The sequence below is a fragment of the Corvus kubaryi genome, unplaced genomic scaffold, assembly GCF_017639235.1.
Source record: "Corvus kubaryi isolate FWS band 111438036 unplaced genomic scaffold, C.kubaryi_AGA036_p1.0 37398, whole genome shotgun sequence".
Classification (NCBI taxonomy): Eukaryota; Metazoa; Chordata; class Aves; order Passeriformes; family Corvidae; genus Corvus; species Corvus kubaryi.
Genome location: NW_024581137.1, coordinates 53,823,955 through 53,849,238, shown reverse-complemented (window position 1 = coordinate 53,849,238; position 25,284 = coordinate 53,823,955). Strand labels below are relative to the sequence as shown.

The 25,284-nt window shown below is 42.3% G+C and overlaps 1 protein-coding gene across 8 annotated transcripts in view; it reads left to right on the top strand.

The window, feature by feature from the left end:
• The window catches only part of LOC121671600 (sodium channel protein type 5 subunit alpha-like), a 215,225-nt gene that overhangs the window by 137,934 nt on the left and 52,007 nt on the right, over positions 1–25,284 (top strand). For 6 of the 8 annotated variants that reach the window (XM_042043575.1, XM_042043571.1, XM_042043572.1 and 3 more), the window contains 2 exons: positions 3,249–3,716; positions 18,720–18,866. In XM_042043575.1, the coding sequence (XP_041899509.1) occupies positions 3,249–3,716; positions 18,720–18,866 (615 nt within the window). The remainder of the gene's footprint in view (positions 1–3,248; positions 3,717–18,719; positions 18,867–25,284) is intronic. The other 2 variants (XM_042043573.1, XM_042043574.1) reach the window with 2 other exon arrangements.

The window sequence follows — 25,284 nt, the reverse complement described above, 5'->3', positions numbered from 1 at the left end:
TCTGAGGTTACCTGCTCCTAAAGGAAGCAGGGAATGGTTTTTGAGATTTATTTTTGGCTAAAAGCATGAAGTGCAAATAGCTCTTTGTGCAAATTGTCAGCTGCATTTCTGGGAAGCAAATAACATTGCCTTAATAACCCGTGGTAAATAACAACACTAAGGATGCTACCACCTATTACATGTACCTGCAGGTGTATCCAGACAATCCTCTAACTGTAGTTGGATGTCGGAAATGAACACAGAAAAGTGAAACAAAGCATTTCAAACCTTTTGTGAACAGCAGAGTTAACGAAGTACATGATGAAGGTCAGCTTCAGATAACAAAATTCATGTGCCTACATGGAGATATTCCCGTATGGAAAGATGTCTGAGCCACCACTACTCTGCAGTGGTCTAGGGCTTGACTCAGTTTTCTCTGAGGACCCCTGGGGCTACTGCAGGGAGTCCATCCTGGCCTCCAGCTGGATACAGATCTCCCAAAACAGGGTGTCCTTCTGGGCAATTGCCTGAGGATGACTTGGGCACGGAAGGGTCAGTTGGCACTGGACATATTGGCAGATGCATGTAGCCCTGGCACAGTCACCTGTGCTTGGTCAGTCCACGTGATGAATTTCTGGTAGAAATGAGGCTTAGATGCCATGTTAGCTCCTCAGGGTTTGGTGTCTGAGGCTGGAGGTTGCTGCCATCCTTGATGAGTAATTCAGTTCCCTAAATTTGGCCAGCCTGTCTCCTGCTGCAGCACACTGGGATGCCCTGGTTGGACGGCAGCTGGAGCTTTGGGAAGACACAGACCTCTGGTAGGTCTGGTGCAGATGTCTCAGATACCCTCAAATGTCAGCAGACACCTCTGTTAAGGTAACTGAATTGTACCTATAGAGCCCAGAAGATTTTTATTCTGGATTTCTTTATCCCTTCCCTTCCTCCAGCTGCTTCCTATGTCCTTAGGTTGTCACAGGGAGGGAGATACGTGGGGTGGCTTGTTCCAAGCTCTTTGTGCACTGGGGCCTGGGAAGCATCTCTTATTTACACACATGCTTATTTTCAGGCCACTTGTAGCAATGTGGTTATCTCTGAGACCTCATCCCCCCGTCAAACTGGGTTGAAAATGGCTAAAGGGAATCTCTCAGTGCCTCCTTCCCTGATGGGCTCCCACCTGCTTGGCTGCACATCCACTACTCTCATTTCAGACAGCATCACTTGCAATACCTGCGAGTGGGGCATGAAAGGAAAGATTGATTCACACCAGGCCACCACAGTGATGAGGAGACCCACACAAGCTGTCAGTGTGGTGGGCCAGCTAAGAAACAATTAGCTTTAATCTCGCTTTACTTCAGAGCAGGGTAGTGCTCAGGGCAGCAATGGTTTATTCAGTGGTTCCTAATGGACGGGGGCATCTGCTGTGCTACCAACTGCTTTTGTTTTTAGTCACGGTGATTGCAAAAGGTGCTTTTCAAAACAGCACTGACAGGGCACTTCAAATACAGTGTCATCAGAGTGATTAGGACCAGGTTTTCAGAATTCCATCCCATATGTTCAGAATATTTGAAATAAGAGAGAACGGGGTAAGGGGATGATAGCAGAAGATTGTGGCTCTTTTGTAAGGCCCAGTTAAACAGAAGTACTTTTATGGTGTTTGTGTTGGTGTAGCAGGTGTTATCAACTTAAAGTACTATCAGAAAGAGAGAAGTCACGGGGCTTACAGGTATTTCTGGTAGCATTAAGAGATCACAGAGAAAATACCTGCACAAAGTCCATTTTATTACTGTAAATGGCAGGAGTGCTGCAGCACTGACCTCTCCTTTGCAGTGCCCAGAGCTGGCACCCAACCACCTTGTACAGGCAGCAGTTGAGTTGATACCAGGCAATTTGAGACTAGCTTATTTTGAAGTAAATGTATTTTAGCTGATACTAGTTTGAGTCACCTCTGTCCCATTCCTGTCATCCAAGGCATCCACCTCCAGTGTGAACTTTTAGCCCTTGTGAATCCAAAACTGAAGGTGTAATTTATTTCTTCCCAGACCACGGGCAGATGTAATGTCCAGTACACAGGAACTGAAAGATATATTGCTGGGAGTAGCCTTTGAGAAGAAGCTGGGTTTATTTATTGGATATAATTGTATTTGTTTGGGGCAGGGGTGTAAAAAGAGGTTTAAACCATCAAATATGTCACTTAAATGCCTAGTTGTGTCTAATCTTGCCATGTACTGCCAGCAAAAGTACAGACTTCTGAAGTGGCAAGAACAAGAGGAAGGTAACTCACAATCTCCAGTTCAGTTTGGATCTTTTCATGCACCTGTGGAAATCTTAAAACAGTTTTTTTCCTGACTAGTAACAGCATTTTCAGGACCAAGCCTGCTTTGGGAGTGAGTCCTGCTCGGATTTGGCCACAGTAATCTGGTTGTGATGGCTTGTTTTAGCCTGGAGGGAGAAGTTTTTGAAGCTATATGACCTCTGAGGTGTTTATTCGCAGTCATGATAGATTTCCTTCATGGCCCAGAGGATATTTAAAACAAGACTGTCAGTGAAAATGCATACAAATGTTTAGAAATGTTTCCAGATGTACAATTTGGTTGAAGTGCCTTGCCTATGTACGTCATTGTCATAGAATCATAGAAGAGTTTGGGTTGGAAGGGACATTTAAAGGGCACCTAGTCCAAACCCCTGCAGTGAGCAGGGACATTTTTAACTAAATCAGGTTGCTCAGAGCCCAGTCCAACCTGACTTTAAATGTTTCCACAGATGGGGCATCCATCAGCTCTCTGGGCAACCTGTGCCAGTGCCTCACCATCTCATCAAAAATTTCTTCCTTATATCTAGTCTGAGACTCCCCTCTTTTAGTTTAAAGCTGTTTCCCCTTTTCCTCTTACAATAATCCTACTAAAAAGTTTGTCCCCATCTTTCCTATAGACCCTGTTTAAGCACTAAAGGCCACAGTGAGGAGTTCCCACAGCTGTTTGGTGTTTTTTGTATTCTGTTTCTGAGCTTTATTTTCCATGTTTTGGGGTGTTGGGGGTGGGAAGGACAAAAGGGAATGTCAGAGTGTATTATTGTCCATGCTAAACTGCTGCACCTGAAGTCAATGTGTTTGAAAACGCCTGCAGACTCCTTTTCCTACTGAAACCACCTGTAATTAGAGGGATTTCCATGGTGGTGCTACGGCGCCACAGACGAGATGAAACTCAGACCCTGCTTTTTCCACCCTCCACATTTAAAGCTCACTGATTTCCTTTGAACTTCGCTCGTTTCAGGTGCTCAACCTGTTCCTTGCCTTGCTGCTGAGCTCCTTCAGCGCTGACAACCTCTCAGCCCCAGACGAGGACGGGGAGATGAACAACCTGCAGCTCGCTTTTGCCCGCATCAACAGGGGCCTTCAGTATGCCAAAAAAGCCACGTGGAACTTTTGCTGCAACGTCCTCCGGCACCCCAAGACCACAGCTGAGAAGAAGGCAATGATGAAACTCGCTGCCCAGAACCCAGGAGCCCTCAACAATTGTGTGAACAGCCACGCCACTGCCGAGCTTGGCAAAGACATGGAGAATCACAAGGAGAATCATGCTGAGGATGGGGTGAATAAAAGCGGAGAGAAGCACCCAGGAATTACAGATGATGATTTTATGACCAATCCTGACCTGTCCATTTGTGTTCCTATTGCTGTGGGAGAGTCAGATATCGAGGAGGAGGATGAGGAGCAGAGCACCTTTACAGAAATGGAGCAGGTAGGCAACTAAAATGTTTCTTAATTTCAGCTGGTTAAGATGCCCTTTGTTCCCACCCTTGGTCTGGATCCGTGGCTAGGGATGCAAATGTCCTATGGCCTAATCCTGCCTTTGATATGCTGCTAACTTCAGAAGAAGTTACAGATGCATATCCAAGAGCAAAATTCAGTTTCCAACAAGAGGAATTTCCTTTCTTTGTATTCTTTGTGCTTGTCTATATTAATTCTTCTAACCAGAGCAATTAAATCCTTTCTCACACAGCAGACTGGTTTTTTTTTCCCTTTCAGCTGAATCATGGGAATGCTACAGAACAAATCTTGGGTTAGTGGGGGATTTTTCTTAAATAGGCACTGTCTTGGTTTGCTTTGTTCAACAAGAATTGAGGGCCAGGTAGGTCTCTTAAAAGTACAGTAAGACAGAGGCTGATATGACAAGGCACCAGAGAAAGAGGGAAAATACATTATTTGTATTCTGACAGAAAAAGCAGTTATTTGCCTGCTCTTTGGTGTGACACGGCAGATTTTCTTTCTTTTTTTCCAGAGCACTCAGTAGTAAAGGCTGAGAAATCCTGTGCAGTTTGAAGTGTTGTGCAAAATGAAGAAGAAACCTCTTCAGGCGAATGCTTTTCCTTCTCTCCTTCTCCCCCTCTCCCTTTTCTACCAGATTTATCTCTTGGCTCCACACACTGTATCGACTTAATATTTTCCAGACCCTCCACCTTGATCCAGCACCTTCTGACGCTGGCTGAGATCAAGAGAGTTCAGCAGGCACTGGATCAAAGCTTCTGCTTCAGATACAGCTGTCAGGAGGGATGCTCGATCTCTTGGTTGAGGGGAAGGAAGTTTGAAAGCCAAATAGTTGTTTGAGATGGAAGGACAGTTGTAAAAAAGCTCTAAGGAAGGGCTCTGTGTCAGGAGTTGGGCACAAATCAGCTGCTAAAAGTTAATTTCTGCTGCTGTGTTGTGGAAATCTCTTCAGTGTCAGTGCATCACCAACAAGTCTTTCTCAATGATCATCTCACTGGGGAGTGGAACAGCAAGAGGTCAGAAAACTTAATCACCAAGCTCCACTGTCCAAATAGAAACCTAAGTAACAGAAAGACAAGTCTGCAATTTTTGGTAAACACTTTTAGGGTGGGGTTTTTTTTGTGTCTGTTTAGGGACTATTTCATTGAAATGATCTGTGGATCAGTGTGGGTAGTATGATAATATCTAGATTTTATCTTTGAAGTCCTTCTCCATTCCCAGGCTGTATTTGAACCTACAAGAAGAGAACATTCAAAATGTGAAATAGGAATGCAGTAGATGGAGAAGAGAATTGGAAAAAAAGAAGTTAACTTAGTGAATTGAGATAAAGAGAGTTTAATAGGAAAGAAAAGAAAGATATAATAATAATAGAACTAGAATATGAGAAACAAGTGATGCTCAAGGCAGTTGCTCACCACTTGTTGACTGATGCCCAGGCAGTTCCCAAGCAGTGGCACCTGGCCAGCTTCCCCCCCAGTTTATATACTGAGCATTTATTCTCATTCTCAACCCAAAACACAGCCCTGTACCAGCTACTGGGAAGAAAATTAACTCTATCCCACCTTAAACCAGGACTGTTCCTTAGTATCAGGTGATCTGTAATATTGCCTAGTGTATATGTGGATAATAGTGCATAAATATGTTTAATTATGGAATTCTGGCTTTGGTGATTTTTTTCTTCCTTTTTGGTCTTTAAAGATGCCCACACCTTTCTGTTATGTCTGATGGATGGTAACAATCTCATACACTCTCAGATTTTTTTCCTTCACACTGGAAGCAAAAGGTTGTTGAAACTTTGCACTCGAGTGTCCGTGAGGTCTGGAAGTGATGCCTGTGCATGCTCACAGGTGTGTGTAGCACCACTGTATTATTCCTCTCTCAAGATAAATAGTAACATTCACAATTACAAGATAAATCCCAGCACAGGGCATGGAGGGCTTGGGATTTTTATGTCTTAACATACTTTAAAAGTGTAGAAATGCAGATTTCTGTTTAGCTGCACTATGTGCTGGTGTGTAAATTAGTGGATGGAACAGGTAACCATCATTTTATACTGTAAATGTGGAATTAGAGCTTTAGTAAGATCTATTAGAGTAATGAGAGAAAGAGCTGATGTAGAAAAGCGGGCATTTTAGTGAAACAGCATTATGAATAAAAATGTATTTGGAAATACTAAGAAAACTTTTAATAGTTTCAATAATATTGAAACATCATCACGTGTAATAGAAACATTGGGGATTCAGAGTGAAGCAAAATAGGGGGAAACAAAACCCAGTAGGAGAAACAAACCAAAATACTGCTTTCCCACTTTATGATTTAATGAAATTCTCAACAAGCATTAGAGGAACATTGTCGCATTACTGTGAGACATTTGGATTGCAGTGAAATAATGTGGTTCACTGCTGGCATGTGCATTAAACAGAAGGCAAGGAGTTGAGAAATGAATTAATTAGCTTTGTCACTGGTGTTTTCCAGGCTTGGACAAACAGCTGCTGCAGGTCACTGCTGTTCCCCTGTGCAGAGCCCTGATCAATGGCTTGCAGTTTTTATCTGCGGGTCTGAGGGGTCTACTGCTGAAAAGGACCAAACAAGCAGCGAGTTCATATACCCAGCGAGCAATTTTAACAAATTCCTAGAGGGGAAAATGTGCGTGTACAAGGGCGTTCCAACTCAAAAACTCGAAATACATTGGCATAATAAATAAACAAAAATAGGAAGAAGCTTAACAGCAGAAATGATAATTGTGTGATGAGCTTTGCATTTGCTTTTCTGCAAAACCCTAATAAATTTGCACAGCTGTAAATGTCTCCAAAAGGAGCAGAGCCATGAGAAAGCAGATGCCAACAAATTCAAAGATCTGTCGTTTTTACTGGTGCCCATTCCAAAGATGTATGATCTCTGGAGTCAGAGAAAAGTTCTCTTGATCAACATGTGGATTACTGCGGAAGAAATTATTGTATCTGAAGGCAGATATGAAATCCCAGTTCCCTGGATATTGAGCTGTGGAAATTACAGTGGGCTGACCCTTTTATCAAGGACATACCTGTGGGACTCTGGGGAATAAACTTCCTCACTCACTGCCAGAAGCTTTGATCTTGCAAGCCCCAACTCCACATGTGTCCTTACCTCCTCCCCTCCAGGATGTCCAGGATAACCAGATTAGAGCTCCCAAAGGAAGAACAACATGAACAAGAGAAAAATTTACATGATTGCACTGAGAGGGCACAATTAGGGTGAAGTATCATTTTGTGTGGAGGGCATCACACAGAAACCAAACAAGAAATACCAAGGGTATGCTAAACATTCAAATCTATTCCAACTTTCCCCTAATTACAATCCATATTTTTACATATTTAAATATTTTAGTATGTACAAAGGGAATGTGTATGTACATTTACTTTTCAGGAGAAGATAGTGTACCCTGCTTCCCTTCAAAGTTGTTGGCTGACCTGGAATTGAGGAGCCTTTGGCAACATTGCCAGAACGTATCTTCCTCCTCCTGCATGTGGATTTTGGTGCAAGAGAGTAGAAGAGGAGGTGACAGGAGATGCATAAAAAGGGATAATGCGGATGAATGCCTCTGAAGTGCACAGCTAGTAAATCTACACGATTCTTACACACCCTTTACACATTCTCTGTCCGTTGAAGAGCCCAGAACAGATATTCTGTGCTCCCAACAGTCTGACTTGTCCAGTCTAAAAGAGAGAGCATAAAGGGATGCTGGTCTCAGGCAGAACCACAAAGTTATTGATCGCAATAGGGTGTTTTAGGGTAATGATCAGCTCAGCTTACAGCTCCTGTATGCCAGGCTCTTCCCAGAAAGTCACAAAACTACTCTAAAATAAGCCATTGTGGCTATGAGAAATGGGCCCCAGAGCATTGCACACGGCAGCTTGAAATTTCAGATGATGAGAAAACCTTCTGTGACTGCACATTTTCCTCTGAGTAATAGAAATGTCTAAGTTTAAATTTCAGCTGCCATTTCTATTATCAAAGCTTGCACTGGCAGCAGCCGTCTTCCTGAAAGCTACCAATTTGTGGCCCCGTCATTGAGAGTGTTTTGAAGGAGTGAGCCCACCTGATGGCTCCCAAATCTCCTTTGATTGCTGAGATGCAAGTGAGATGCTCTGCAGCTTGGAGAGCCCGGGGACGCATACCTGTAGCCCACACATCCCACACTGAAAGGATCCAAAAGAAAAGCAGAACAATGAAAGTCAGCACAGGTGCAAGAAGCAAGGAGTGAGGCTGAGAAAAAACCGTCTTGAGCTAAATTAATCTGTCACTACTCTGTGATATATGTGTTGCTGCTGGTCACTGCAGCATTTTAGTTTGTGTCTTTATCTAACTCCTTCTCCTTGACCTGTTCATAGTGCTGGGGAAATCTCTCCCTCTTAGTCCACAAGATTTCTTAAGGATTTAATCATTTTAGCCTCATAATGAGAAAAAGAAGAACTGCCTTTCAATTTTTTCCCTGTCTTTGACATGTAGAATATGGGTTGTCCCAGCCGGAAAACCGCTCCCAAAAGCTCAGCAGCAACCACAGTAATGTGCTGGCTGCATCTTCTCAAGGTTCTTTTGGGTTCTCATTTTGGCTTTCTAGATGATTAAACTGTGGAAGTTGTCATCTTCCATAGAGTGTCTTTTAATTGCTTTATGACCATCTTTTCATATGTGGCATCACCTTTCAGTCCCCTGAAGGAGTAAGAAATGGATTATGGGGAGAGCAAGATGATGGGACAATTAAGTGGATACAGTCCAGTCCAATTAATGTAATGGATTCTACAACAACTTACCTGCAATTTAGCTACATGGAAGGTTTCAGACATCAGAGGGGTTTGTACCATTTACGTTAGATATCTAAGTGCAAAGCTTTTATCGCCAAAAATTTCTGCTTTAGTATTGCTTCCCTTTCAAGTGGCCCACAGCTGCAGCCCAGAACAGTGTGTGCCTTTTTCACAGTGACATCACTTTTTGGTCCAGAGGAGTCCTGGACTGAAAGGTGGTTCCAGATGAGTAATGCTGGGTGTCCTAAGACAGCCCCCAAAGTACGACATCCTGCACTTTATTAACTCTGTCTTGTCCCTTTTATCACAATCTCAATGAGGTTCAGGTTTCTGGGCTCACTGTCTGATCCTTTTCTCCATCCATGGTTCCCACAGGCAGGAAATTTCAGTAGCACAACCTAAGGAAATGGCTCTACCCTTTCCTTGTGGTTTGAGTCAGTCCAGCAGAGTTGTTACATCTTTCTCCCCTTCCTTCAATTGAGCTGCTACACGTGTTGCCTTACTCAAACCTCTTGTTTATAGCCACTCAGCTTGCCACTGAGGGGAGAAGCCCATGCCGCAGTGGCTAGTGGCTCTGTGGCTCGTGGCCACGTCTCACACTCAGCCCCTCTGCAGTGACAGAACCCGGCCCGGGCGCCGCTTTCCGCAGAGATCACACCTTTGTGCTTTCACTTGCAGCGCCGTGCCGAGCCAGCAGCACTTGCCTGCTTGTCTTCAGGAAATGCCATTATTGATTTGTTCCGACGGAGTGGCTAATTGGGTCACTCGGAAAGTGCTGCCTGCCCGCTGCCTGCGCCGAGCGCTTCCTGCCTTCCGACCCCATCCCCGGCTCCAGGCACGCACGCCCCGGGAGCGCTGTCTTTCTGTGCTCCCTGGCCAGCTCCCACTTCCCCCCACAGCCAGTTTGTGCCATCCCGAGGAGGGCTGGCCCATTCTGTTACCTCCAGGAATCCTTAAACTGCAGAGAGTTGTTGCTGTGTCTCCTGGGGCTCACCTTTCCCTGACCTGGCAGGGAGCACTGCCTGTAGGGCTGTGTCTTTCACTGCCTCTCGGGCTCTCCCAGTTTCCCACCTGCACAGCTCCACTTCTCAGTGGGATTTTCCCACACCTGCCCAGGGCAGAGCAGCACCTCTGCTGTCATTTTCAGGATGTTTGGATCTGGGTCTGCACAGAGGACCCACGATCTGGTCATTACCTGGATTTTGCACACTGGATGGGTGTTCTTTGCTCCAGAGCACATTTTGCTCTCTCAATCATTCTCAGGTTTTTTTCCTCGATTGTCAGTTCTCCTGCCTTGTATACCCTTGTCTGGACTTCACCAAACCACATTTCCCAGGGAAAACAGGTTTCCAGCTGCAGATAAGTAACTGCCTCTGTACACATCAAACATAGAGCTGGCTGCCCCTTCAGTCTCTATTCCACTGGTGCAGTTTCTATATTGCTCTGAACTGGATCAAAATCCCAAGCTGTTATTCTCTTCCTCCCCTTATATACTTCAGAATTACTAACTCATTTCATTTGGCAAGGTGAAACTGTTTCTGATGGCTTTCCTATCGAGTTTCTACCAGTAAGAGATTCATAATTTTGAGATCAAAGAGAATTGAAGAGAATCATATTAGAATATGATGGTTTTGCTTTCTCATAGCACTGAGTCAAGGACTACAGCTAATTTCTGCAAAGAGCCTGTGAGTTTATTTTAGCTGTGGTACATCATTTGTAAGACAGGGGGAAAAAACAAGAATGAAATTTCTCAGGTAACAGAAAGTTCACCATCTGCATGTAGACTTACATCTGTTTCCTTTGTCTACAGTGGAAATTTTATTGTACAATTCCTGTGCATTACAAACCTGCTTCTAAACCTGAAGGGATTCTGTAAAAGTCAATAGAATTATTCCAGGTTGATGTAAGTGTAGCTAAAATTATTGAAAATTGCTATAAAAATGCCAGTCCACAAAGATTTTGTTGTAAAATTGTTTGTGACATTATCTTATGTGCCTAATAATTCCAACACCTATAAATCAGAGATACCATGAAGCCATGTGTTTATTTGACAGGGTACATTAATTTCAGCCTTTTACTGCAGGAAATGTACTTTGCTGTCAGGAACCCTAATGCCCTTTTCAAACAGTATTTGTATTCTGTCTGTTTGCAGTTCCAGTCTGTGGGACATGTTCTCTCTCAGTGCAGCTGGATAAAATACCTTTGAATCCTGTTGATGACTCTCCAGTTCTCACTGGGAGGAGAGTGAGCCCACGTGTGCACATACATGCTGCACACAGTAAATCTTACAGCATTCTTCTTGTCACCTTTATTTGGGCCAATATTTTTTCTGATCATTAAATAAGAGAGCAGGGAGGTTTCATTATTATTCTGTACATAGTTTGCCTGTATTTCTCACTTTTTAAGCTGTATGTTTTGCTTTGTATTTCTTGAAAAGTGCATAGAACTCAATTATTAGCTGATTATTTTTGGCAATAAAAGAGAACATTTTTGGATTTATTGTCTTCAGAAGAATAGCAGCAAGGGCATTAGAAAAAAGAAACAGGACTGTAAATCCCAGCAGCAGATTTAAAGCATCTATGTCCTCATCTTGGCTTTTACATGTAGAAAGACACTTGTGTTTATTTCGTGGCAGTAGAGTGGGGCAGAAACTCCCTTGTCAGATCTCTGCTGATGTGACTGGAGCAGTCACACCACAAAAAAAAGGTTTTAGGGTGCTTATTCAGTTCTCAGAGGCAGGGAAATATATTTATCCATAGCATAACGCCTAAGGTACAGGAAACAGAGGGAGCTGATGGAGGAGAGAAAGAGGGGAGGGGGGAAGAAAGCCAGGCTGGCATTGCAAGAGCCGATACCAGGCGTAGCAGAGTTGACAACATGCGTTTGGACAAGTGCCCAGACCCCGGACTGCACGTCAGTCACAGCTTGCTGGATGCCATTTCCCAGTATCCATATCCCTCCCTGGAGCAACAAGCTGAGCAGAAATGAGCATTTCTTGCCGTTTCTCCCTTTGGTAAAGAGAATGCCGACATACAGCATTTTGGACAAAAAGAGCAGCAGCCAGTTCCCCAACAGCTCTCGTGCCAAGTGAGGCAGTGTGTGCGTGTGTTGGACGGGTGGAATTGCTCCCATTAATTATACTCCAAAATAGCACTTAAAATCGTGATTATTTTGTTGCTCTTGCCTGTAAGAATATGAAACTTTCTTAATGATCAAAATATTAACATCTTATTTGGGTGAAAGGTTCTGGGTTATTTCAGGCGCTCTCACTGACTGCACTCCGAGGCAAATTTCCAAAATTTAAACTTCCATCAGAGGAGCCCATTAGTTTGAGTTTTTCATATTATACTGTGGAGAGATCCCAATTACCAAAAAGAAACATAAAGTAGATTGTGATTAAACTTCAAAATGCAATTTAGCAGAAGGTATTAGCTTGAACTCTGAACAATGAACACTTATGAAACACTTTCACTGCCTATTTAAGCCTATTGAATTGATAACAGGATAAATTAACTTTGGCAGTCCATCTTTTTTGCCAAGTTCTCCCTCTTAGACAGATTTTAAGAGTCAACCCTTGGAATAATGAATTTATGTTTTATTATGGGCAGTGTGTTGCTCAGTGTGGTAAAAGATCTAGGACTGGGAAGGCAGAAGCCATTAGAAAAAACATGCCTTGCTCCTCTGGAGCCAGAGTTCAAAGGCTTAAAATATTTTGGATTAATCCAAGACGGAGCACTGGTGAACTGCTGCTTCTGAGGGATGACGTTTTCCAAAGGCATCCAGCACTCATGCAGAGACCAGCAGTTAGTGCCTGTGATGAGGTTTGTTTGGCAAGATTTTAGTTCACCTTAATTCAAAATGGAAGAAAATACCAGGTCAGGCTGGTTCCAGGGGAGTTTTTGCTGTTAACATCCTCTGCTGAGCAGCTGTGGTTTCTGGCCAGCCCTAGCCTTAGACATCCTGAATAGTAATGGCCAGATTCTGTTAATTTTATCCAGCTACATACTCACAGGTGCATTGTTTTTCTAGAACAAGTACTGGAGTTTTCTTCCAAATACCCTGTGACTTTTGGGAGAAAAATGTGCTTCTTAGGTCAAACAGGAGGTCAAGATCTGTGTTTAACTTGATGCCTTTTCCTGGTCTTAAAATCAAGAGTCATACACAGTTAGAAGGGGAAAAGGGATTTTACCTTGGTATTTATTTTAAGGATCCTTAGGTGCACACGTCCAGGTTAAATGCATCAAAATGTACCCTGCAATGCCCACCCCCAAAAGATCTGGTATAACATTATAGGTGTTACTAATTAGCATATCTATCAAAGATTCCCCAATGAGAGGCTCAAGTGAGCCCCCCTCCCCAAGGAGCCTTCCCCTGGATGGTTCTATCTTGGTTTACAGAATGTGTTCTGGAGAGGACCTTGGGGTCTGGGGCACACTGATCCCTACCTACAAAGCTTCTAAAATGTTTAGTCTCAGCTTGACAAGAATGTAGGGAAAAAGCACTAAGAATACAGAAGTTGTAAAAAGGTATAACAGGGATATAAAAGAAAAGGCAAAAATCTTCATGGCATCAAACTTACATAGGTGTAACTTCAGACTTCCACGGCCTTAACTCTGACAGGTGACAGCACAGATGGAAAATCACCTGGGACCTACAGACATCCAGGTTGGGGACATCATCTCCCCAGGAGCTAGGTAGCAAACTCTGCTCTTTCTGACCTCAGAGACTATTGTGTTTAATCTGCTTTGCCCATGTGGCTCTTATGCATGTGTTAGTGCTTTGGATTTTTATAAACGTGGTTCCTATAAAGGCTGAGTCATCGAGAAAGTGAAAAAAAAAGTGCACATGGAAATGTGCACACAGCAAATGAGAGCAGCACCTTCTAATTCCGATGTTTTACTACTCCCTTTGCACCATTTTGTTTCTGGCTATTGCATAGATGAATGGCAAGAGAAGTGACAGGGAGGGGTGGATAAAGGCTGCAAAACTGAACAAAAATCAGCCTACTGATCTGTGATGTCTGGCTGCTCCTGCTGAAGTGGAATGATGGACCAGGTGGCATAGGATGGAGAGTGGGAATGACCAGTCTCAAGTAATCAGGTTTAGACTTTCCTGGCTTTGTCCCCTCTATGAAGAATTTGCAGGTCTTAAATTATACATGTGTGCCAGCCTTAAGGTAGGACTTGACAGGCTTTACATCGGTATTGCGAATGTTGTAGTCTGCTAATAAAAGGCCCTTGTAGAGGAGCACAGTGTAGGACAAGTTCTTTTTGTGTCTCAGCTATAATCCTGTGCTGTGGTGTGATATTGCTCCAGGTTTTCCTGTGATTTCCCATTAAACTGAGTAGTGGCAACTCTGCATTCAGAAGCAATTCTTCAAAGCAGGTTAGAGAGATTCTTAAATGTGCACATTTAAAATTGACAGCTGCATTCCAGGCCTCTTTTATTCCTAGCAGAAAAAGTGATACTAATCCTCTCCCGCTCATATTAAGGAAGTACAGGAATTTTCCTGATTTATTTGGTGATCTTTCTTCACGCAGAAAGATAAATCCACTGATTTTGTTGGTGCTACAAGGATTTACATTTATTTGTGAAAGAGGAGAACCAGGATCATAAATGATCTGTTCTGGTAATAAGAACCAATGATTCATTTCTCTGGTTTGTGGTTATTTATTTCTCTCCCGTTTCAGCTCAGATTTTTCAAGGCTTTTCAGAAAGACTGAGTTCAGCATATCTGAGGGTTGTCAGCCCGACAGCTCTGCAGACTGCAGTCTCCTGTTTACTTTACACACGAAACAAGCGCTACCAAGGCAGAAATGCAAGCTCGCTGTGTTTCAGCAGCTCTGCAATCTGCTTGCTTCTCCACTTATGTAGAGGTAGTATGTAAACAGTTCAGTTTTCACCATCATTTACTCCTTGGCTTCTTTGCACAGGAAGGATGCCAGTTACTAGATGCAAACTGTTGCTGAGAAAGGGTGCCAATTGCTACCAGGCATGGCAATTTTGTGAAATCCATAGCTGTCTGCAAGGAGGAACACAAACATCAACAATCATTTTACAGAGTAAACAACCCTCTTGTAACAATGCCTGTCACACTGCTAAACTGGGTTTACTATACATGAAAAGCTCTGCAGACTCCCCTTATGGTGTCCAAAGTTTGGGTATAGGAAACTCTGCAGGTTAAAATATGTTGTCATCTGTTAAAGGAGCTCTGGATTTCTTGAGGAGACTCAATGTCATAGTGTCACTCATTTATGAATGGCTAAAGCAGAGATTCTTCTGTTGTCAGCATCCTGCTGCTTCCTTGGATGGGCCACATCTGTGGTAAAGGAGGATCCCACTGGGATGGCCCAGTGTGTGCAGGCATGTATGTGGGGGACCAGGACAAGCCTCCGCTCCTGAGTCTGTACCTGGAAATGTCCTGACCAGCTCATTCTTAGAAAGTGACTGAAGAATTCAGACACCCCTGAATTCCCATTGGTGTCTCAAAAGTGGTCTTCAAAGAGGCAGCTGGATATGTGAGTATGGTGGGGAGTGGAGGACACACATGGCAGTGGAGCTTCCCATTGCATTGTGACAAGAGTAAAAGGCAGTTTGCATTTGCACCATCTCACCAGAGAAAGGGAAAAGCCTTATCCTTCTCATAAAATAATGAAAGAATTAACTTCATCCTGCCACATCATTTTTGCTTGCTGGCGCTGCAGTGACAATGGCAAGGGAGGAGGGCCCCAGAGCCAATTCCCATTTCTTTCCTCCCCACCTGCTTGGGACAGGAAGCCTCCTGCTATCAAAGGATTTGCACATCTTCTTTCTCACAACAGCCATGGCCAGAAAATTAGGGAACAAATGTCACAAGTTAGGGTCATGGTCTAGGGAGTGAGGAGAACCCATTTGAACCGATCGCCATCCGAAAGGCAAGTCCTGACATCCTCTTTCTAAATTTGTTTGCACAGAATGGAAAAATTATATTTCCATGGGGAAGGAATAAAGTGAATCCATGCTGATGACAGGTATTTGCCTTGTTTTGCCAACAGCAAGTCCTCTTTCCAGAGGAGCGGCATTTGCACTAATCCCCATTTGAGCCCGGAACAATTAGCTGATCTGTGCTTTTCAGAGACACAACGCAGTGTGGAGCCTTTGCATTTGTTTGTGTCAGCAAACAAGTATGTGGGTCCATGCACCAGCGCACTTGAGGTGTCACCCAGATTATGCTCTGTTTCCAATCTGGTTGCTGTTTTCCTGGTGCTGCAACTGACCTGCAGCATGTAAGGGGACAACACAGTGTCCACCCTCCTCCATGTGCTAGTCACTGGTATGGTGTTGGCAGAGCACCTCTTTTTAGGGCCCATGTCAGAGCAGAGGTGAGCAAAGTTTGGTTTATGCTGAGTTCAGTCCTGGGTTCCCAACCCTTCCTCTGCATGCACAAAGTTTTAGTTCCACTCAATGTTTTTACTTTACAAATGAAGAAAGCAACTGAATTGATAAATATTAACGTAATGTGTATTGCCTTGGCAACGTGGCTCTTGATACAAAAATTAAAAATAAATTATGTAAACCACCCACGGTAGGAAGCTTTACAGGAGATAGACCTGCTGCTGTTGCTGCCAGAAGAACAAATCATCTGGAATCAGGACAAAAGCAAACAGCCCGAAGTTAAACAATATAAGCCAAAGGCACCTTTCCCCAGACAGGTCTCTGCTGATTTTCAGGTGCTGTGCGCTGGAAGTGAGACTGTTGCATCCTATGAGAATGGTTTACCAGGGCTGTCATTGGTATTTGCAAAAACTCAATTGATTCCCTAACACTCCTTTTGGGATCAGTCTTCACAACCAGATTCTTTTGAATGGTCTGTTTATCTTACTCATTTTCTCCCACCTCATAAATTTAGAAGACAAGTCTGAAAACACATGTTGATGAACCAAATCGTTGTCTGAGCACCTGTGCATGATGCCCACATTGAATAATTTTCCAGGATATATTTCATCAGTTTTAATTAACATTAACTAATTGGATACTTGGTGCAAGTGTGATTTCTGGGAAGAAGCCAGGTCCACGTTTCCTGGAGTTTAGTCTCTAGGAAAGCGTTGCTAAGTCCTGGTACCACACAGAGGGATTAGTAAATAGAGAATTGGTGTAAATTTGGCATTTGACTCTAGCTTAACACAATAATTTGCTTAACAACTTGAATATTCGTCAGATCAGCTGAGTTACAGAGTCTGTCCTCTTACAGTGCACAGTTTCTAATGAATATGAGTGCACAACCTTTCTGCATAAATGAACTTGAGACGTCACCTCAGATTGCATTGCCCTTTCAATATGAAACAATTGTTTCTGTTGTTCCAGTGCTATAACCAATATCATGCCATTAAAATTACTTGGTACTAAGTTGTATGCACATTGCATTAAAAAAAAAGGACATTTTATGGCTGAGTGCCTTACCTGTGCACACTGTGCCTTCTCCCCTGAATATTACACTTTTTCCAGAGATAAAGAATACTGAAAGCCTTAAAAAGTGTTACTTTTTGTCAGAGACAGACCTGGAACTCAATGATTATTGGCCTGTGAAGATCAGTGCTAACCTGTAACTAGAAATTATATGTAGTACCTTCCCATGCAGAGGCTATAGGTTTGGACATGCATCATTTGGTTTATTAAAGTTAGAATATATTTTAGACCACATGCCCTCTGAAGCAGGAAACAAGTAATGTGATTTAAAAAATAATTTCCCAGAGACATATGACAATGTTTGAAAGGACTGGCTCAAACCTGTCAGTCCGAAAGTATTTATACAGAGAGCAATTTGCTTAACCAACTGCTTTCTTTGTGTCGTTTGGTCTTTCAGATAGTTACATTTGGAATAAAGTGTTTTTCTGCTCTGGGTACCTCTTGAGGGACTTCCTGTGGTGATGTGGCTTTAGAACTGAGGCAGGTAGTCTGGGACTCCCTGGGGAAGGGAAATTCACTTAATACCTGAATAACACTGAATGTCAGTCAAGCCAAGGGAAAGAAAAAAAAAAGCTGGACAAGTGAAAGATAAATAGGTTTAAATAATTACCACTGAAATCCGGTTATGCTTGTAATTTTTTTCTCAGCATGGAAGTCCCTCTGTAAGCAATTCAGCACAACCCTTTGAATCCAGCTGGAGTTTTATTAATATTATAGTAGCTGCATCAGTAATGGCATGAACAGTGGTAGTGCTGTGATGAGCTGTGGAGTTTTCAGTGAAATCCCCGCCTTAGGTGGATCAATAAAGCCACACAAACAGAGAACCTGGGCCTCCAGAGGGAGAGACCAACCCTGCAAACATCCTTTCCTCTGCCATTAGTTCTGGGAGAACTTCTTGAGAGCTCAGCAGCAATAATCACCACCCCGGGAAGAAGCGGCTGGATTTAATGGCACCACACATACTAGCCAGCACTAGGTCTAGTCAAATGTGTTTACTGAAAGGAAAAATTATTGCTCTGCTTCCAGAGTCCGTACCCTTTCAGGGAAGTGCTTCAGAGTGTGCTCTCCTTTCAACCTGCGGTTGAGCCCTGTTGGCTTCAGTGGGTGCAAAGTAGCCTTAAGTGTTTTGCTGAATAGCAGCCTCATACATTTGTATGTTTACCTGTAGTTTTTCCATGTCTATTTTCAAACACCTTTTATCTTTTCCAGTGAACTTTGCATTTTCTTCCCCTTCAGTGTGTATCGTTTCTTCTGTGGGTGTGGGGATTTTTCACACTGTTTCAAGCAGGCTTGTAGAACCGTATTGGATTTTGTGCTCGTGCCTTTCTCCAGCTTTTATGTTGAGTGTCACCATCTGATTGTGAATTTTTGGAGTACACCCCTTGGTTATTTGGCAGCCACCTCTCTCTGCGCCTCAGGTCACTGGAGGAAGTTTGTGTCTCAAAACCAGACTCAAAATGGAGATTGCAAGGGAATTTCCTCCTGCCTCAGCAACAACAGCTTAGAAAAAAGTTGGTCTATTTGTATGTCCATTTTCTATAGCCAGGTATCTTGGCATATCCAAGTTGCTGAAGCTCAAAATTTGCAACGTAAGCTTGTGTTGTCTCATTTCTTGCCATTTTCCTTAAGATGTTGTCCCCTGACAAGAATAGTCCAGGCTGTTTTCTCTTCTAGCTGAAGAGTTCTCCTTAAGAAATAAGCATGCTATCAAAGAGAAAGAAAATAAACCCATCTAGGATTATTTCCAGCAGGAAAAGCAGCTGCAGCTGAGGGGGCAGCGATGCCAAAGCCCAGGCGTCCGGAGTCAGAACTCTGAGATTTATGAAGAGTTAAGTGAGTTGCACGTGGATAAGCAGTTGAAGGCTGAGCCACCACCTCCAGTAGGGCAAAAAGAGGTAACACAAACAACTTTCCTACATGATACTGCATGAAATTCATTGCACCAGCTCCATAATGCATGCCACTGGTTCATGTGGGGTTTATGGCTTGTCAAAACACGTTTGTTGAGGAGTAGGAAAGCAACAGTGTGTGGTAGGTATTATGGTCTTAGTAAAGAAGAGGATTTTGTTGTTATAAGAATAATTGGAAAGCTTGGAAAATGTGCATTATAAATTAAGATGGAATTGTAACAGGCTTTTGGGGAAAACAAAAAAAAAAAACCAACCACAAAATCATCTATAATGTTACTGTCTCATTTTAGGAGAAAATGTGTGTGATTTCCCACTGAAAAGCAGCTCTAGGAATCACATCTGCTGACTTGGCAGACCTGAATGTTGGGTTCACTGGAGGGCATCTGCTCTCTGTCACAGATTAACATTTCTTTTCCTGTTAACACACACACCCAAGAAAGGTGCAACAATTTAAGTAGCTGATGTGAAAGTACTAACTAAAGAGCAAGCCTTGGTATTATTCAGTTGATTTGGCCAAACTGCATCTCACTCATTGTTTCTTGATGTGTATACATTAACATTTATTTTCAATTTGTAGGATTATGTTGTCCTTATAAACATAAATATCAAAAATAATGTGTTTGTACTGTACACTGAGTGACTCCAGGCTGTGTAATTCCCTGTACCCTCCTTGCTGGCTTGTTGGGGGTTCTTTCCCTTCAGATTTAGTATTTTATTGACATAACATTGCCTGTATTATTAGAGAGTGGTGAATTCCTTTCTTTGAAATCAGGAAACGAAGGCTTGGGATGTCCTGGGAGTTTGGAGAACTCCACAGCTCCTTGAGATTTGAACCCGGGGTGGTTATGTGGGGCAAAATTAGTGAAAGGGAAAGGATGGCACAGTACTCACAGACATCACACCTCTCCCAGTTCTGCTATAAAACTGCTGGCAAGTTTGTGCGCAGCAGGAGAAATCCCATGGAGAAATCTTGACAGGACAACAGGAAACAGACCCATGACTGAGCCAGGGCTCCCCTTCTCCAAGCCTGCTGATTCATTTTGTCATATGGGGTGGAATTCACTGAGCTAAATGTAGACACCCACATCAGAACTTGTCATCTGAGGCCTCTGTATAGACAATGTAGGCACGTAAATGTGTCTCATCTCCAACTGAAATCAGCATTTACATTAGGTCAAGTCTCATAAAAGTGCCTATTTCTCTCCATTAACTATAAAGGGAGCACTTAGGTTGCACACTTAGGTGAGATAAATTCCACTCACAGGAACCAGAAATCCTCTAGCCATGAAACGTTTCTTTAAAGGGCAGTCCTTGCCAGAGTACTTCTTGGCATATTCATCTTCAGAAAGAAAACATCCTGAATTTACAGGAAGGAGACTCAAATATTTGATATCCTGATCTCAGGAAAAAAAAATATATATATTTAGCAAAGAAACACAAAACTTTTAAACAATGTAAAGAAGCATTATAACTAGGAGGAATTAGGAGACCATGTCAGGCATTTTTCTCTCAGGGGATTAGGTATCCTTTATGTCCAAATGTCTTTTCGAGACAAATGAACCCTGTGATCCTAACAGAGAGGCCAGAAAACTATGTCCTTCTTTAGTGCTGTAACAAAATGTCATGGTAAGTCAGGAACATTCTAGCCTTGATATATACAGCAACATCGTGATAAAGAAATAATCCCCATTTCCTCCCTCAACTTTCAAATGGTCCTGAGACACAAATGTCACCTCTCTATAGCAGAGTATAATTGTGATTCTATTTGCAGCTGCTTAGAAAGAGGTGGAGGAATATGGCAATAATCCAGGGATGACTTGAAATCAAACGGAAGTTCACATGAGGCTATGAATGCCAACATAAAAGAGCAAAGCCCAAAGGATGCTATTTTTGAAGGCCAGATCTCGTGTGGACATTGCATACTCACGGTCCCCCTATGCAGGAGTAATCTTTGTGCCGGCACACAAGGACATGCTCGTCATATTTTTGATGAATGTCCCAAGAAGTTGCAACTGGCCAAATAAAGCCAACAACTGCAAGGGAGTAACAAATTTTGGTATGCCCAAGAGGCAGGGCTTTCAGTGATTGTCAGTAACAGGAAACAATGGACACGTTCTGAGTAAAATACTGTTGGTGTCAGTAGAGGGTACATTATATGATTAAAAATTCATTCTATATAAATCATGAGAAAGGCACCATAGAAATAAAATCATTGGTGTCACAGGCAGAGAAGACTTCAGAGTACAAACTGGTTGCTTTCTCTGCCAAAATGCTGACCCATAAAATATTTTGTACAACTCTGTGGAATCTGGCTTTAAATGGATCAGGGAACTTAGATTTCTTCATTTACCAGCAGGAATAATTCACTTGCTAAAAAGTATCTCATACCTCCTTAAATAACAGCCTTTTTCACCTTATTTTTTTTTTGCCTTTCAAAGTGCCATTTCACTACTGTCTTTACCAATTTTATCCATCAGTCTCTTTGTATGAATTAATATCACTTACTTTAATATACAGTTGCTTGCTTCCTGTTGTTGGGGGCTCACCCCTTGAAGTCACACACTATTGTTCTTTCATTTCATTACTTCTTGTAAATTAATATCTCTGTGCCCTTTATCTGACTTTTTTTACCTCTTTCTTTGCACCTCCCTCAATGGTTCCTTTTTGGAGTTCTTTTTCAAAGAAGCAAGTGCAATATTCCAAATACAATTTCTACAGAACTGCAAAAGAAGAAATAATATCTCGTTTTCTAGACATGATGCTTTCATAAGGTTTTCTACATCGTTGTGTTCCACTGCAAAATCGCATCTCATTTTTTTAATATTACTCCAGGTTTCCAAAATGTCCATTGAAATTTTCCCTTAACTGTCCCATTTTTACTTTTTTGAATCATGTCCCATTTTCCTATATTATCTCCATGTTACCCTCCTCTTTTTCATTCTGCTTCCTCAATTTCAATACTCTCTCCAATTTAATATTATCAGCTAACATGAGGATTATATCGGTCAGGACCTCTTCTGTATCTTTAGTGAAGATAATGCTGACCCTAATCCCTACAGATTTCCTCCTCTGAAGAGAAAGTTTGTGCTATATTTGGGTCCTTAGAATGGCTTTTCTCCTCACAGCAATGGGTGAACCCGAGCCAATTACAATTTATTTTGAAAGTAGGCTTTTCTATAATAGACATCCAACTGTTTTCTTAAGGTTTATATATCATATGTCAATTTGATAGATTAAGGCTGTGATTTTTCAGAGGTGAGGCAGAGAAGAAGGGAGGTAAGAGGGCTAAGCCTTGAGCAAACATCAACTTTCAATGAGATTTCAGCATCTCACTGCTAAAGGCTTTTTGAAAAACGCTTTCAGATCAATTTGTTGCTATTACAGGCACAAGCAGTGGGTGTGGAAGCCCTGTCCGGGTACTTGAAACAGCCACTCCACAACAGACACTTTAAAAACTGCCTTCTGCAACAAGAATTTATGCACAAGGGGAAGATCTCCCAAAGGGGTTTCTGATGATCCCACTGCCTCTGCCTGGAACACTTCCTCCACTCACCTTTTCCAAGAAAGAGGAGATTCTGTATTTGTCTTTTTTGCCTTCTTTTGACCTCTCTTCCCCCTGTTTGTGCAGAGTTCTCTTAGCACAGAGGAGAACCACCTCACTGCCTTTATGTCTATGACATTTCACTCTGAGTAAGCAGTCTCCTTTTCTCCTCTGCGTCTTTATTTAATTTACTTTAATCACGGGCTACAGCAAGTGTTTAGTGATCTGTGATTCCCATGATTATTCCCTTTTCCTTCCCTCTCAGCTCAGTGTTGTATTTACTTATTGCTGCTCTCCTGGGCCGTTTCCAGTTTTCCATGAGCATTCACTATTCATTGCTAATGATGTGTTAACTGGGCGTATTGGATCCCTTTATGCTCTGCAACCTGCCTTGCCTGGATCTGCTGGTTTGTATATGTATATAGGCTTTCTAGATATTTCCCTACTTACATTTAGTTTAATTCTAACAGGCTCTCCCCCTTCTTATTATTGATCCCCTTGTTGGATTATTTTAAGAAGTGGTCATTTTCTTAGACAACTGAATTTTGATTAGCTATATTCCCCTCATCAGTTGCTCTTGTGTCCCTAATTCTTTTCTTCCCTGAGTTCATGAAAACCTTCTTAATCCCTTTAACCTTTCTGGCAAAGAGTAACCTTTGCTTATTTCCTAGAATCATCCCTAATCTTTCCCTTCTCTCTCATATGTTTGGTTCCTTTTTCTAGTCCCTCTTCAGACCCTCAAACCGTAATCTACTGTTTTCTGAATCCATGTTCGTTGTCTCTTCTTCTTTGAAGGCTTTTCAGAAGAAAACCTGTCTGTTTGCCTTGCATGTTCCCCCCCTCCCTTTGACACTGACAGATTCTAATATTTCCTGGAAACTTCTCCTGATAAATAACTAAATAGTCTATGATAATTTCATTGTATTTTGTTCTGTGAATTTCCTAACCTGTCTCTGCTAAATCCAGCTCTCTAGTTGAAAATGTTATCAAGCTGACATTGCTCTCACAATTTTCTTTGATTTCTGGCTGTTGGTAAGAATTATATCCAACAAAGCTTCTCTTCTCATTGGAACCCCTATTTTCTACATCCTACAGCTGCATATGATTTAGGACTATTTCAGTGATCTCTGTTTTGACATCTTCATAACAGAACAGATAATGACTAAATGCATTCCTTAATGAATAGCATCATAAAGTTCTGACTGTGATAAAATTTGGTATGACATTTTTTTCCTCCATCATACACTGTTGTGAGTCCGTAGGAAATGGGCTCTATATATGACAGCTGCATTCTGATTATGAATTTTCAGAAGCTTTATCCATCTCCTGGACCTGTTCTGTTCTTTCTGTTCTGACTCTCTTTTTAAAAGGTCTCTTCTCAATTGTTTGCAGATCTTTTGAGTAGAGCATTAAAAGCCCTAGCCAAGACTATGACCTTCTGGATGCTGCAGCTAATTGCAAACATGTAGCTTCCACCCCCGCTTGCAAGCGCTGCTGGAATGTTCAGTCTTGCCCATTTTACCCCAGGTTCAGCATTTCTCTGAATTCAGCTATAAATTTTGCATTGACTGTGTATACTGGAAAACAGAGGGCCCATTTTCACATTAATAATAAATATATAAAGCTGTGCCTAGCCTCTAACTCCATCACCATCATGCTTATGAAAATAATACTTTATCTGTACGTGCCATCTCTCATATAACTATCTCACAGGTTGTTTAAAAGCGTGGGTAAGTATTACTGTCCTCATTTTTTTAAATGAAGGCAATACTATTGCAGGATAAAGCACAAAAACTTTTAAGTGGGTACTCAGAGAACAGAGTAAACCAGTTCACAAATAACACACCTCCCCTGCTTGGAGCAATTTGTCATTGCCTTGACCCACAGAAGACACGAGCTTTGGTGTGGCCCACTTACACCAGATAATTCTCTAATACAATCAGAAACAAACTGTGAGCAGGACTGGGAAAATATCAGGTCTTTCACTTCAGTGGCCAAGCTATTTAGCTTGTAAAATTTACAAGTAAATCAAGTAAAATTTAGTTTTGGATTAACACAAAATTTAAACGCTTTATTTTACCTAGCAAAATAAAATAGGGGAGAAACATTTCCTATTTTCTTCTAAAGAAAGTGTCTTGATTCTGCTAGAAGAAAGCTTAACCTGAAATGAAATTTCTGTTTCATATTTGGGTGACTTATTTAATCATATATCTTATGTCTTCTAACAGTGAGGTCAGCCTTCAAAACAGATTTTGAAAATAATATATTCCCCAGAATTTTTTTTACCAAGATCTTCTTGAGAGTTCCTGCTCTAAATAGATGAGACAACCAATGCTTCAGGGAGTGGGAATCTTCTTGCCCCTTTTTGCAGAGGAGGATCTAAGAAACGCTGAATTTAAACAATGCACCTAAGATGATGGTGTCAGATATTTCAGGCAAGTGGTAGGGCCCTTGAGACACTTCCAAAAGCCACGTGTCCCTCCTATGTCACCTGGAGATCAGAAAGGTGTGCCAGAAAGGCAAGGGGCCATGTCATGTGGTGAGAACAAGCCAGGCACGGGCTGAGACAGGAGGAAGAGCCTTCTCACATATTTGTACCTGTAGCTTCCTGTGACTGGATGCTGGTGACAGAGATTTCTGCTCCTCCCAGAGGAGAGCTTGTGTCAGCAGGAGCAGAGCATGATCCTGACTGAGCAGGTGCAGATTTCACCCACCAGCTGTGGGTGGGAATGAGGCCCCACAGAGAGGAACCCAAGGCAGGTCATCCGATTCATCCTTCAGAATTTCAGGAGATAGGTCCCACTTCTGGTACCCCTCACCCAAAGGTATGAGCCTTCAAGATGTCAAACAGATAAAGTCCAT